We start from the raw sequence: 14,337 nt of genomic DNA, 5'->3' as shown, positions 1-14,337 counted from the left end.
CCTGGGTGCAGTCCCTCAGCTCTTCAGCTCAAGGCTAGCGCTTGAGCCACAGCGCCACTTCCAGCTTTTTTCTTTTTGCTTATATGGTGCTGAGGAATCAAACCCAGGGCCTCATGCATGCAAGGCAAGCGCTCTACCACTGAGCCACCTTCCCAGCCCGAGGCAGAAGTCTTGACCTAAGAAAGATCAAACTTTTGTATCACTCAGTAAAAGAACAAAGTTGTGCCGGATGCTGGTGGCTCAGGCCACCTCTTGAATATCAAGAGGCTGAGATCTGAGAGTCACAGTTCAAAGCCAGCCCAGGCAAGAAAGTCTGTGAAACTCTTATCTCCAATAAACCACCAGAAAACCGGAAGTGGCGCTGTAGCTCAAGTGGTAGAGTGCTTGCCTTGAACTGAAGAGCTGAGGGGAAGCGCTCAGGCCCAGAGTTCAAGCCCCACTACCAAAAAAAAAAAAGATGAATGAAACTATTGTGGAGCTGGGCAAGGAATTTGTTTTTCTCCTAGTGAAGGTAAGACCATATCTAAGAAGGTAAACTGAAACTCACCCAGAAATTCCATTCCCTACCCTGCTAGTAAAGGAGCACAGAAGTTATGATTCACCAGAAAATGTAATAGTGTAATTCTGAAACTGGTATCCTCTGAACCAATCTTTTCCAATTTGCTCAGTTTATTCTTTTAAATTTGAATTTGGCCACTATTTTTATTTATTTATTTTTGTCAGTCATGGGGGCTTGAACTCAGGCCCTGGGCACTCTTCCTGAGCTCTTTTGATCAAAGCTAGTGTTCTACCACTTGGAGCCACAGCGCCACTTCTGGTTTTTGAGTCGTTAATTGGAGTCTCATGGGGACTTTTCTGCCCGGGCTGGCTTTGAACTAAGATCTACAGATCTCAGCCTCCTGAGTAGCTATAGGTGGCTCTAGTGAGCCACCAGAGCCCAGCTGGCCATTCTTTAAATAATGAGCTTTAAAGACTAATATAACAGCTTGGTTTCAGTAGCATAGAGTATAAAAAAAAATTTAGTTGGGCTACAGTGGCTCAAATCTATAATCTTACCCATTTGGGAGCCTGTGATTTGAGGACTGAGGTTAGAAGATAGTCTAAGCAGACAGCCTGAGCAGATCTATAGAATCTTATCTCCAATTAATCAGCAAAATCCAAGACTGGATATATGGCCTCAAGTAGCAGAGTGCTAGCAATGAGCAAAGAAGCTAAGCTTGAGCATGAGGCCCTGAGTTCAACTTCCAGTACAAGCACACATACTCACAAATTAATAATATTCATGATATAATTTTTTCTAGTGATGAGAATAAACTTTTTGTGTAGACTCATATAGAAAACATATAGGTTTATTTTCAACCTGAAGAAGTCATTTAATCCATATTCTTTTCCCCAAGGATTTAAAAAATTATATAAAGAAATTAGCACAGAATCAGACAGGTAGAGACATTAAATACTTCCTGTTTTTTTTTTTCTGGATACTCAGAATATGAAAGCAAGTTAAGATGGGATGGGAGTATCCAAATATTTTTGTCCAGGGAATAAAATTTCTTTTAAAAAAATTGTAACATCAAGCCTAGTGGTATTGAAATGTAATCCCAGCACTCCATAGGCTGAGGCAGGAGGATCTCCAGCTCAAAACTATTCTGGAATACTCTATTTTCTTAAATGTCAAGACCTGCTACAATAAGATATTAGAACACCATATTATCATCAAGTGCTTGGAATATGACCATTATAGGCAATAGATTTGGATTTATTTAAACAGTTGCTCTGATCAAATCTACGTGATTCACAGCTCATCAAAATTTCTCCCATACCCAACCCATTATGGACAAATCTAATACAGTTGCACATAGATGTGCCATTCCAGAAACAGTGAAGCTTACAACAAAAATTCTCCTTTACCTAGAGTGATGATAATTCGGTTTCATTTCTAAAGTATACCAGAGGTTTTTCAAAGGTTGAAATATATGTCTTCCCCATCCAGGTCTCCTTGCTTACACAGGACATAGCAGAGCGGTAAGAGCATTTATTGTAAATGGGCACATCAGCTCTCACAGATGCTGAACAAGAATCATTAGTGCTTGCTCCATATGAGGTATTCCATTAAGCTGAAGCTTTTGGTTTCTTTCTGGTAGCAAACCACTCATCACTTTTATCTGCTGCCATTGCCTGTAGAAACACAGAACGGGTATGCATTTGTTCGAAGTCTGAGGAACAAAGGATACAATATGCTTTGCAACTCACTTCACTGTCCACAGTGAAAAAAAATACCATCATTCAGTGTAGAGCGCCTTGTTCAACATGACAGGAGATGCTATGAGTACTGAGTCATTGCTTGGTGATCCTTTATATGCACAGTAAAGACTTTGCAAAGTATGCAGCTGGGAAGTGTGGGTGGCTGCTGCTAAGAGAGCAGGAACCATGTGTTCCAGGCTGTGGGTCTTTGGTAGAACAAGAATCTTTTTGTATATGTGTGCCAGTCCTGGGTCTTGAACTCAGGGCTTGGGTGCTGTCCTTGAGCTTTTTTGCTCAAGGCTAGTGCTCTACCACTTGAGACACAGCTCCACTTCTGACTTTTTAGTGGTTAACTGGAGATAAGAGTCTCACAGACTTTCCTTCCTGGGCTGGCTTCGAACTACAACCTTCAGATCTCAGCCTCCTGAGTAGCTGGGATTACAGGTGTGAGCCACCAGTGTGACAGCTAAGAAACTCTTTAAAAAACATGTACAGCAAGTGAAACTCTCATACACTTAAGGTATTTGCCTGTATTCTTTTTTTTTTTTGGGGGGTCCGGTCGTGGGGCCTGAACTCTGGGCCTGGGCGCTGTCCCTCAGCTCTTCAGCTCAAGGCTAGCGCTTGAGCCACAGCGCCACTTCCAGCTTTTTTCTTTTTGCTTATATGGTGCTGAGGAATCAAACCCAGGGCCTCATGCATGCAAGGCAAGCGCTCTACCACTGAGCCACCTTCCCAGCCCGAGGCAGAAGTCTTGACCTAAGAAAGATCAAACTTTTGTATCACTCAGTAAAAGAACAAAGTTGTGCCGGATGCTGGTGGCTCAGGCCACCTCTTGAATATCAAGAGGCTGAGATCTGAGAGTCACAGTTCAAAGCCAGCCCAGGCAAGAAAGTCTGTGAAACTCTTATCTCCAATAAACCACCAGAAAACCGGAAGTGGCGCTGTAGCTCAAGTGGTAGAGCGCTAGCCATGAGCTGAAGAGCTGAGGGACAGCGCCTAGGCCCAGAGTTCAAGCCCCACGCCCCAAAAAAAAAAAAAAAAAAAGTGAACTAGTGGAAAAAAATGTATGACCTTCAGAAAAGAAAAATACACAAGATTATCCAAGTGGGGCAGAGGAGGAAAGCAGGAGATCTCATCATGCTGCTCCCAATGCATATGAATAATTAATTTCCAGAATTTCAATTTAAGTATCTTGGGATGGAGCTGACGGTAGATAACTGAACCACAGAAAGAGAAACTGCAGTTAGGGACTATTACAGTGTAATTACTTTCGACAGCTGTTTGGCACTTTCATATAGAGTAAAAGCAATTCTAGTGGGTATTTACCCAAGAGACATAAAACATGTACTACAAGAAGATTTAAACAGCCGGGCGCTGGTGGCTCACGCCTGTAATCCTAGCTACTCAGGAGGCTGAGATTTGAGGATCACGGTTCAAAGCCAGCCCGGGCAAGAGAGACCGTGAGACTCTTATCTCCAATAAACCACCAGAAAACCGGAAGTGGCGCTGTAGCTCAAGTGGTAGAGCACTCGCCTTGAGCTGAAGAGCTGAAGGACAGTACCCAAGCCCAGAGTTCAAGCCCCACGACCGACCAAAAAAAAAAAAAAAAAGAAGATTTAAACAAAAATATTCAGAGCAGTCTTCCTTAGGATAAACATCTGGAAACAACCCAAATGGTTGTCATCACAACAATAAGCAAGTTTTTAATCCCATAAAAAAGAGTAACACTCAGCAAGGAAAAAATAAATACAATCTATACAATTACATGGAGGATTCTCAAAAATGTTTTTGTTTGGGGAAACAAGCCAGACACAAAAAATACTTAATGAATGAGTCCATTTGTGTGAAATTCAAAAACAAAACTGACCTATGGTGCCAGAATAGCAGCTGCTTCTGGGAGAAGGTATCATAAAGACTCAAGAAGAGACTTCTAACACTACAGGAGAGGTACTCGAAGGAGAGGCTGGTCAGTGACATGAAAGTGTGAAGGAAAGAGTCAAGCAAATTTGCCAACTGAGAAGTTCTTGAGAGTCTACTTTCCGATGATAAAGCTTCAAAGGGCTCTATTTTCTATGTTTCCTACATTGATTAACATTAACTGAGCCTCTGTTATGCCCACAATTTTCTAGGCTTTATAAACCACACATGCCACCCCCATTTGGCCAATAATGACAGAAGTAGGGAAAGGAGACTCACATCATCCAGTAATTTGCTCCCTTCTGGATCCATCTTAGAAAGTTCTCGAAAAGCTTCATCACCAACAAAGCAAATTTCATGTCCATCCTTTATCAATAAAGAGAAAAGTAATTTGGCAAAAAACATCTCTGAAGAAAGCCCTGAACAGCCTGTTCCCTTGTTAATACTCACAGGGTCAGCCAGAATGACTACTTGTACAGTTGCCTTGCCTGGGGTGTCCAGACTCACCAAAGGAGTCAGGATCTTCTGCTTCTCCCTTTTCATCAAGTCCTCTAAATCTGGCAACTTGAGGAAAGCAAGAAGGCAAGGTGAGCAAGGGCCATGGATGAGTTTTATGGCATAGTCCTCATAGCCTAAGACTATCTGGTCAGAAAGAACCAAGTTACCACTTGTTTGATTTATTATCTCAATGTTCTCGAAACAATCGTTAAACCTGATACCAAAGGCACAATCAGAATGAACCTAAGGAATGAAGGGCAAGGTTCTCAGCTAGGTTGAGCCAACAAGTGAGAGAGCCTTCACATTTGATCAGGTTATCTAACAGTACCTCTTTCTGGGGACAAGAAAAGGCAATTCTTCCAAAGGCTGCTGCGTGATCCACTGCACCCTTGATGCCCTGAAGCTCCAGCTTACACTGAAAAGAAAAAAGAGAGTGGGCTTGGGCCTTCAGACAAGTAGTTTATGCATGTAATAAAAAAGAAAAACCAACAAAATACCAAAACCTCTCAAAGTCTGGTACTGGTGGCTCATGCCTATAATCCTAGCTGCTCAGGAGGTTGAGATCTAAGGATCTTGGTTTGAGCCAACTGGGGTAGCAGCAAAGTACATGAGACTCTTATCTCTAATTATCCACTCAAAAGCCAGAAGTGAAGCTGTGGCTCAAGTAGTAGAACATTATTAGCCTTGAGCAAAAAAGTTCAGGGACAATGCCAGGTCCTCCGTTTAAACCCTAAGACTGGCACAAAACCAAAACCAAAACCAAAAAAAAACCCCTCCAAGCCAGGGACTAGTGGCTCATGCCTATAACCTAGATACTCAGGAGGCTGAGATCTAAGGATGGAATTCAAAACCAGGCCAAGTAGAAATGTTCAAAAGATTATCTTCAATTGACCAGGGGGAAAAAAAAGCTGGGTTGGAGATGTGGCTCAATTGGTAGAATGCCATTAAGAATAAAAAAACCCAGGGGCTGGGAAGTTGGCTCAGTGGTGGATCGCTTGCCTTGCATGCCTGAGGCCCTGGGTTCGATTCCTCAGCACCACATAAGCAAAAAGAAAAAAGCCAGAAGTGGTGCTGTGGCTCAAGTGCTAGAGCATTAGCCTTGGGCTGAAGAGCTGAGGGACAGTTCAGGCCCCACGAACGGACCCCCCCTCCACAAAAAAAAAAAAAAGAATAAAAAAACCCAGAGTGTGAGGCCCTGAGTTCAAACTTAAGAACTAGCATAAAAAACTCTAAACTAAGACTAGAGCAGGGTACCAGTGGCTTACACATGTAATATTAGCTACTCAGAAGGCCGAGATCTAAGAATCATGGTTTGAAGCCAGCCCAGGCAGGAATGTCCATGAGAGTTTTGTCTGCAATTAACCACCAGAAAACCAGAAGTGATACTGAGATGCAAAGACCCTGATTGAAAAAGCTCAAGGACAGTACCCAGACCCTGAGTTCGAGCCCCATAACTGACAAAAACAAAAACACTAAAAGAATACAGTAACAATTAAGTCTCTCTCTTACTCTCATCACAGAGGCAACCATTATTTCTGTGTATCTTGCTAGACACAGTGCATGCATTTCTTTCAACCAAATTCAGATATCAGCACCATTACATGTAATTCCGTCCCTGTTCTTCTCCACTTAATGCTACCACACAAGTAAAGACTTGCCTCAGTATTTTTGATAGCTGAAGAGTAATCCATCCTGTGAGTAAATAAAAAATTGAAATATTCCTCTAATCTAGACAAAGAGGTTTTTATCTTTTGCTATTATAATCAATAACTGATTAACTTATACAATAGCTAAACTTAATACCTAAGCCACTACCAAAATGAACCTAAGTATAAACTAATGCATAAGTATGATGAGTATAATCTACAACATTGCAAAGAATAGAATTTCTGGAAAAAGTACAAGGACTAATTCAGGTTCAAATGCTAGTTATTAAAAAATATGTATGGAAATAGATGATGTATAAATCTTGTGTGTATCTCTTCTAACTAAGCAATTCCACTTTCTAGAGTTTTATGCTTGCTAGGTACATGTGCTCTAACATTTGCCCTCCCCTCTCTGCCCCTTCCTTTCTTTCCCTCCCTTCTCTTTCAGTGCTGAAGATTAAGTCCAGGTTCTCAAGCTTGCTAGCACTTAGCCATACCCTAGCCCATTCCCCTTCTAAAAGATTATATACCCATATAGAAACAAAGGTAGTTTCTAAGACTCTACCTTAGAGATTAATGTTATTACAATGTTTTATTTTCTTCTTTTTGTTTATTTGCTTAAATACTGAATCACTGTAAGGAAGCTTTGGGAACAACCGTTATGTTAACTTTATCTATAAGCTAAACTGAAAATGAGAGATGTTATTTTTATTCAAGATTACCCACCTGATTATCAGCATAGCCTAGCAAAGCCCTTTTCTTCTCCTCATCTTGTTCATAAATTTTCATTCCCAGTAGATTAGACCAATAGTTCAAGGACTTCTGAAGGTCAGACACTGCTAGAGTTACTTTTAATACTGGGTCTATAGAATAATAAAACAGCAGAAATTTGTTAGTTCAGTGTAATAAGTTTTAAAAAGGCCAAAAACAGTTTAAAACAACTACAAGAACTTAGTTTATGGGGCTAGGATGTAACTTGGTGCTGGATTGTATGCCCAGAATGCACAATGTCTTGGGTTTGATTTCCAGCATACATTCAGCTGGGTACAGGTCGCTCACATGTGTAAACCTAGCTCCTCAGGAGCCTGACTCTGAAGATCATAGCTCAAGGCTTTCCTGGGCAAGAAAATCCATAAGATTTTAACTCCAATTACTACCAAAAAGCTAGAAATGGAGCTGTGGCTCAAGTGGTAGAGCACTAGCTTTGGGCATAAAAGTTCAGGGACATTGCCCAGGCCCTGAGTGCAAGCTCCAGGACCAGCACAAAAACAAAATAACCAGGTGCTGGTGGCTCATACCTGTAATCCTAGCTATTCAGGAAGCTGACATCTGGATTATGGTTCAAAGCCAATTCAGGCAGGAAAAGTCCATGAGACTCTTATTTCCAATTAACTGCCAGAAAAACAGAAATGGATCTGTGGCTCAAAGTGGTAGAATGCTAGCCTTGAGCAAAAGAGCTCAGGGACAGCACAGAAGCTCTGAGTGCAAGCCCCATGACAGACAAAAAAAGAAAAGAAAAAAAGAATATATTCAAATAAATGGCAGTAAGACAATCACTTGGTGAAAAAAAGGCACATATGTGAATTAAGTAAAAAAATGTATTCTTGATGAGTTAAAGGATTAAATTTAAAAATGAAATGAGAAAATACTAAATACAGGTAATCAGATGGTGATTTATACAAGTTTGTGTTGAAGAAAGACTTTTTTTCTTTATTTTTTTGGTGCTAGTACTGAGGCTTGAACTTAGGGCTAGGTGTTGTCTCTTAGCTTTTTCTGCTCAAAGCTAGTGCTCTACAACTTCAACCATACTTCCACTTCTGGCTTTTTGGTGATTAATTGGAGATAAGGCTCACAAACCTCTCTGCCTGGGTTTAGGCTTCAAACCATGATCCTCAGATCTCAATCTTTTGAGTAGCTAGGATTACAGGTGTAAACCACTGGCACTTGGTAGATTTTTCCTTAAATCTGACTTCAAAGCTTAAAAAACCATCAAGAACAAAACCCTGTTGGGTTAATTATACAAAATAGAAAACTCATGAATAGTCCAAAAAAAGAATTCCAGAGCTGGGCATATAGAGCACTTGCCTAGCCATGTGCAAGGACTTGGTTTTCATTTCTAGCACTGCAAAAAATAATAAATAAAATTACGATGAAAATTAAAGAGTAAATAACAAAGTAGGGGGAGAGTTTCATAACGTATAGGACAAACAATATGTAAATTATGTTAAGTTCACATAGGAAAAAGATGAAAATCCCAAAAAATTGGTAAAAGACACAAAGTGGTAATCCACACACACACACAAAAGAGAGAAACTGGAACGGTCCATGAACATAGGAATAACTATTCAGTCTGACAAATAATTTTATTGGACACAAAATTATCTTTTCATTATCAGTATTTTTTTCTCAACAAATAGTTTTAAAAGTTATGTTCACTGTTTTATTTTGTGTAGGGAAATTAATCATGTAAACTGGTAGGGTGTAAACTAGTTTACTTCTGGGCAAGGATGTGATAAAATGTATCAGTAGCTGTAAAGATGGACATTGTTGAAAGAATGTATCAAAAGCTTTAAAAATGTACATTTCTGAAATAGCAAGTCCATTTTTAGCAATTCAAAAAAATAAATGTGAATGTGTGGAGAGTTTTCAGCAGGAAGACATTCCCACAGTGTTGCCCAGAACAATGAAACACTAGGAACAACATAAACATCCAACAATACAGAACTGTTTAATTTCCCACAGCAATGGGATTCCTGTAATGGCTTAGAGAGAGAGATAGATCATTACATAGTCTGATAAAAGATTAAAAAGATATACTCTGAAAATTTCACAGTAGTTATTTCTGAGCATGTGGGTAGTATTTGTGTGTGTGTGTTTGTGCAAGAAAAATATTATTTATAAAAAAAAATCTGTTACACCCTAACATTTAGCACTAGTACTGGGATGGAGTTCAGTCATAAGCATACTTGGCCTGCTTGAGGCCAAGGGTTCAATACCCAGCTCAAAAAAAAAAATCCTCAAAAAATAGAATACCTGGCTAGGCCAGGTATAGTAGCTCAAGCTTATTTTATTTTATTTTTTTTGGTCGGTCATGGGGCTTGAACTCTGGGCTTAGGTGCTGTCCCTGCGCTCTTCAGCTCAAGGCGAGCGCTCTGCCACTTCCTGTTTTCTAGTGGTTTATTGGAGATAAGAGTCTCACGGACTTTCCTGCCCGGGCTGGCTTTGAACCGTGATCCTAAGATCTCAGCTTCCTGAGTAGCTAGGATTACAGGTGTGAGCCACTGGCACCCGGCTGTGGCTCAAGCTTATAATTCTAGCTACTTGGGAGGTGTAAATCTGCAGAATTAAAGTTCAAGGGCAGAAAAAGAAAAAAGCCTCACAACAACAACAAAAGAAAAAAAAAAGAAAAGGAAAAAAAAAGAAGGAAAAAATCTTCATGGGATTCCATCTCAACCAATGGCTGGGCACAACTGTACATTTGTATCTATCATTCCAGCTATAAGAGGAAACACAAATGGAGGTCTATAGTCCAGGTTGAAAATGGGAAAATGAGACCCTCTTCCAAACATAACCCGTGCAAAAAGGGCTGGAGATGTGGCTGCTCAAGTGGTAAAGGGCCTGCCTAACAAGTACAAAGCCCTGAGTTCAAACCCTAGTGCTACAAATAAATAAAATTAACAGGAGGAAGTATAGATTTTGCCTACCATCCCATCCCCTGGGGAAGGTCTTACATTTCTGGCTAAGAGAGAAAAGGAACTTCTAAAAATCGCAGAGGATCGCTGGGTGCCTGTGGCTCACACCTGTAATCCTAGCTACTCAGGAGGCTGAGATCTGAGGATCGAGGTTCAAAGCCAGCCCAGGCAGGAAAGTCGGTAAGACTTTTATCTTCAATAAACCACCAGAAAGCTGGAAGTGGCGCTGTAGCTCAAGTGGTAGAGTGCTCACCTTGAGCTGAAGACCTGAAGGGACAGCACTCAGGCCCAGAGTTCAACCCCCACAATTGACAAAAAAGAAAAAAAAATCCCAGTGGACTCTAATCTCTAGGCCACTGTGTATTCTTTGATTTGCAAGCTTATGACCTAACATTAGGGAAAACATTTTATATTGTAAAGTGAACATATTGTAAAGAAGGGCAATGCCATAACAAGGCCATGGAGTTCTCTTCAGTGTCTCCTCCTGCAGGTTCAATTTTCGTTTTCTCCACTGATTTCAAAATCAGTAAATTTCAGTTGACACAGAACCTTCAGGAGTGTGGGGACACAAATGAGAACAGGCTAAAAGTACACAGGAGGGAGTGATTGACAAATGCCAGAGAGACCACAGAACTTGCTGTATTGGATACAGGAACTTAGTCCTCCAAAGTGTTGCCATTCCAGAGGACAAAAACATTTTGAAGCTCTCCATTAGTCAAGTCCAGGCTGAGTATACCTTATCTGAAATTCAGGGGACCAAAGGTGTCTTAGACTTTGGAAAATCTATACAGAACTCTCCATTGGCTATCCATTATCCAAAAATTCCAAAATCTGAAACTTTTTGGCAAGTGACACGGTACTGAAGGCGTGCTATTTTAGGTTTGGGAGCATTTGGAATTTTTGGAATAGGGATACTTGCTTTATACTGAAGTATCAAAACTGTCCAGTGGAGTTGGTTAAATCAAGTAAGGTTTAAAATCAGTATATAAAATAATTGCCTATCAACAACAATAACCATAAAAATCCCTGGAATCACTAGTGAAACATAGAAATATTCTCTCTCAGCAAGTCTAACCTCCCACATTAGAATGGATTTTTTGTGATTTTTTTTTTTTTCTTGCTGAGTACCAGATGAAAATCAAGTAGCATTAAACACGGTTAGCAGACTCAGCATTTGAGACCTGAAGCAGAACAATGGAGGGAAGAATTTGACTTTTATGGTTCTCATCTCAGGTCTTACAGGCATACACTCCAGTGAAATAGCAGTCAGAGTTGTCCTTCCTCTTCATCAGCATTTTACTTCTTTTCTTCATTCATTCACTCATTCATTCATGCATGCATTTTATTACAGAGGCTGCTGGATTACCCATAATAAGATCATCTCCTCAGTGAATAAAAACATACCTTTCCAGGTTTCCCTCCTGCTCTGGGAAGCAGTCATTGTGATGCACTGACTTTGCTAGCATCCGCCATCATTGGGGACCAGCACTGGAGTTTAGGAAACTGCTCCCAGCTCAATGGATATGGCTAGCTGGTCAGGGATAAACTAGTTCTCTTGTCAATGATCAGTTTGGAAAGTCAGATAGAAGAATTCATAAAAAAATTTTCTCCGTTCTTTTAAAAGAGCAGTAAATGCTGGTAGCTCACACATATAATCCTAGCTACTCAGAGGCTGAGATCCAAGGATCACAGTTCTAAGCTAGTCCAGACAGGAAAGTCTGTGAGACTCTCATGTCCAATTAAATGCCCAAAAAGCTGGAAGTAGAGCTGTGGCTCAAGTGGTAGAGCACTAGCCTTGAGCAAAAAAGCCTAGGAAAGTGTCTAAGCCCTGAATTTAAGCCCCAGGGCCAGCATGCATGCATGCATGCACACCAATGCACAGGTGCACTCATACACGTGCATAAACAAGCAAGTAAGAAATAAGTTCTCTGTCTCATACCTTAAGAGAATTTGGGAGGATGTAGCCCCAACTTTTACTGCTAGCCATCCTCCATTCATGACAGGACCAGGTCTAAAAGAAATATACTAAGTACAGAGAAAACCAAGAGAGAAAAATTGGGTTCTTGATACCATGGCTGAGCTGCTGAATCAATGGACCCTGAATCTTTCCTATCTGTAAATACCTGCTGGGATAGCTAAAAATCTGGTTCTAGATGGAGTTAGCTTTTCTGTTATTTAGAGCTGAAAGAATCCTAAACAGACACATTATCTCTAGAGCACAACCAGTCTACATTCCCTATAGTTACACATTAACATACATTAATATGAGAGTAAAATTTCTCAGACAACAGGTAAAAGCAGTAGTTTGTGAAGGACATGCCCTGTCAATATAGAAAAGTCTATAATAAACAACTCTAGTTCCTTCTCTCCTTCTATCAAAGATGCCTTTATATAAGTTTTTACCAGTCCTGGGATAATTACCTGACTGAGGGAGACTTTGATTCTGCAAATAGAACTTATATCCTCCTGGGGCCTTAGTTTCAAAAACTCCTTCTTCAACTTCACTGAGGGGCCACTCCAGTTTCCTGGCATTGCTGACAGCCTGGCTAGAAGCAATTGTGATTCCCTGTAACAGACAATAAAACACCCACATAATCACAAGAGATCTTTTACACAAAAATTCTACTACCTTCAGGCTAAATCACTTAAGATTTAATTGACATTCAATCTCTCTTAATTTTTCAAGCAGGTTTTGGAAGTTTCATCTCACAAAGGTAAAGACCTTTAGGGATGATAGGACAGAAGTTCAAATATCAGTGAAGTTCAATCCATTTGACACCAAAATTAATGTCTACAAATTTTCAATATGTAGCAAGTTTTCATCTTACCTTGATCTGCCAACTGTCAGCTACTATTTAAAGTGATGTTTTTAGTTTTGCTCTGTGTGTGTGTGTTGCTAGGAATTAAATGCAGAGCTGTGTGTGCTAGCCAACAGCTACATCCCCAGACCAATCTTTATATTTAAAAAAATTTAAGCCAATTGAGAAGCACTCTAAATTTAATCAAAATACCTAATAATGAATAATGAATAAGGCAGCTTCATTTCGAACCTGGATTATTACAACCCTTTCTATTCCAGTCCTGCCAATCTCTAACTCCCTCTGCAGCCACAGTAAATGTCAAAATGCAACCTACAGCCTGTTCTCAAGACAGCTGTCAATCTTGTTTAGCCTCTGCTCAAAATCCTTGATAGCTCTTTATTTTACTTGGATTGTTTATAATGGCCATTTTTTTAGACAAGTTCTAGGTAGACCAGGTTGGCCTCCAACTCAAGACCTTCTAGCCAGTGCTGGAATTATAGGCATATGTCAACACACTTAGCTCCCTGTCACTTCTGACGCATCTCTATGCTTCTCTATTCTAGCCACACTGGCTTCAAGGCCCTTCCTTGCACATTCTCTCTCCTCCAACACACACATGGCTAATTTCCTTACTTGCTTTGAATTTTTGCTCTAGTGTCATCTCTTTCACTGACACCCTATTCCAAATTACAATAAGCCATCTGCCAAACAAAAATTTCCTGGGAGAGTGATATTTACCATGAAGTCATTGCCAAGCTTGTAGTTGCCAATGCCATAATTGTATGTTAGTTCTGCAACAAAATGATCGTCCTCAGGCCCAAATCCTACCATTGTTTTACTCCACTTCCCATCATAAGGCCTAGATAAAGGAAAATATATGAATGCAGTAATCACAAGAAAAAATCTGCTTCAGGCTTTTCTCAGAGAACTACGGACAGAGGTGGGCAGCCACTGCTGGTCTATAGATTCTCATAGGATGAGATGACCTCAGATGGTACACTCAAAATAGTGTTCATGGGCCCAACTATAAGCCTTATCTCATCTATTTCATATCTGTTTATTTGAGGGAAAGATTTTGTTTACCTTTTCTTTAAAGCAGGGAAAGGAATCCTAAAGGCAATTTTCCAATCTGACTTTATTTCTTCATATATCAATTGGTAAAAATACAAATCTCAACAGGCTTTGGAATTTTCTACTTGTTATGAATCCTAAGCCTTGAAAATTATTATTTTTTATTTATTTTTTTGTTGGTTGTGGGGCTTGAACTCTGGGTCTAGACGCTGTCCCTCAGCTCTTCAGCTTAGGGTGCCAGTGGCTCACGCCTATAATCCTAGCTACTCAGGAGGCTGAGATCTGAGGATCAAGGTTCAAAGCCAGCCAGGACAGGAAAGACCGTGAGACTCCTATCTCCAATAAACCACCAGAAAACTGGAAGTGGCGCTGTGGCTCAAGCGGTAGAGTGCTCGCCTTGAGCTGAAGAGCTGAAGGACAGTACCCAAGCCCAGAGTTCAAGCCCCATGACCGACCAAAAAAAAAAAAAAA

General features: G+C 40.4%; 1 protein-coding gene across 1 annotated transcript in view; it reads right to left on the bottom strand.

Moving 5' to 3' along the window:
* Positions 1-2,012: 2,012 nt before the first annotated feature.
* The window catches only part of Glod4 (glyoxalase domain containing 4), a 15,420-nt gene continuing 3,095 nt past the window's right edge, over positions 2,013-14,337 (bottom strand). Inside the window, exons 2-8 of the mRNA XM_013016302.1 lie at positions 13,534-13,699; positions 12,416-12,560; positions 7,029-7,165; positions 4,985-5,071; positions 4,609-4,722; positions 4,438-4,524; positions 2,013-2,175 (exon numbers count right to left, since the gene is read on the bottom strand). Coding sequence (XP_012871756.1) covers positions 2,110-2,175; positions 4,438-4,524; positions 4,609-4,722; positions 4,985-5,071; positions 7,029-7,165; positions 12,416-12,560; positions 13,534-13,699 — 802 coding nt within the window. The 3' untranslated portion in view covers positions 2,013-2,109. The remainder of the gene's footprint in view (positions 2,176-4,437; positions 4,525-4,608; positions 4,723-4,984; positions 5,072-7,028; positions 7,166-12,415; positions 12,561-13,533; positions 13,700-14,337) is intronic.

The sequence above is a fragment of the Dipodomys ordii genome, unplaced genomic scaffold (genome assembly GCF_000151885.1).
Source record: "Dipodomys ordii isolate 6190 unplaced genomic scaffold, Dord_2.0 Scaffold31, whole genome shotgun sequence".
Classification (NCBI taxonomy): Eukaryota; Metazoa; Chordata; class Mammalia; order Rodentia; family Heteromyidae; genus Dipodomys; species Dipodomys ordii.
Note: the sequence above shows the minus strand (reverse complement) of the source record. Positions and strands in the feature narration are given on the sequence as shown.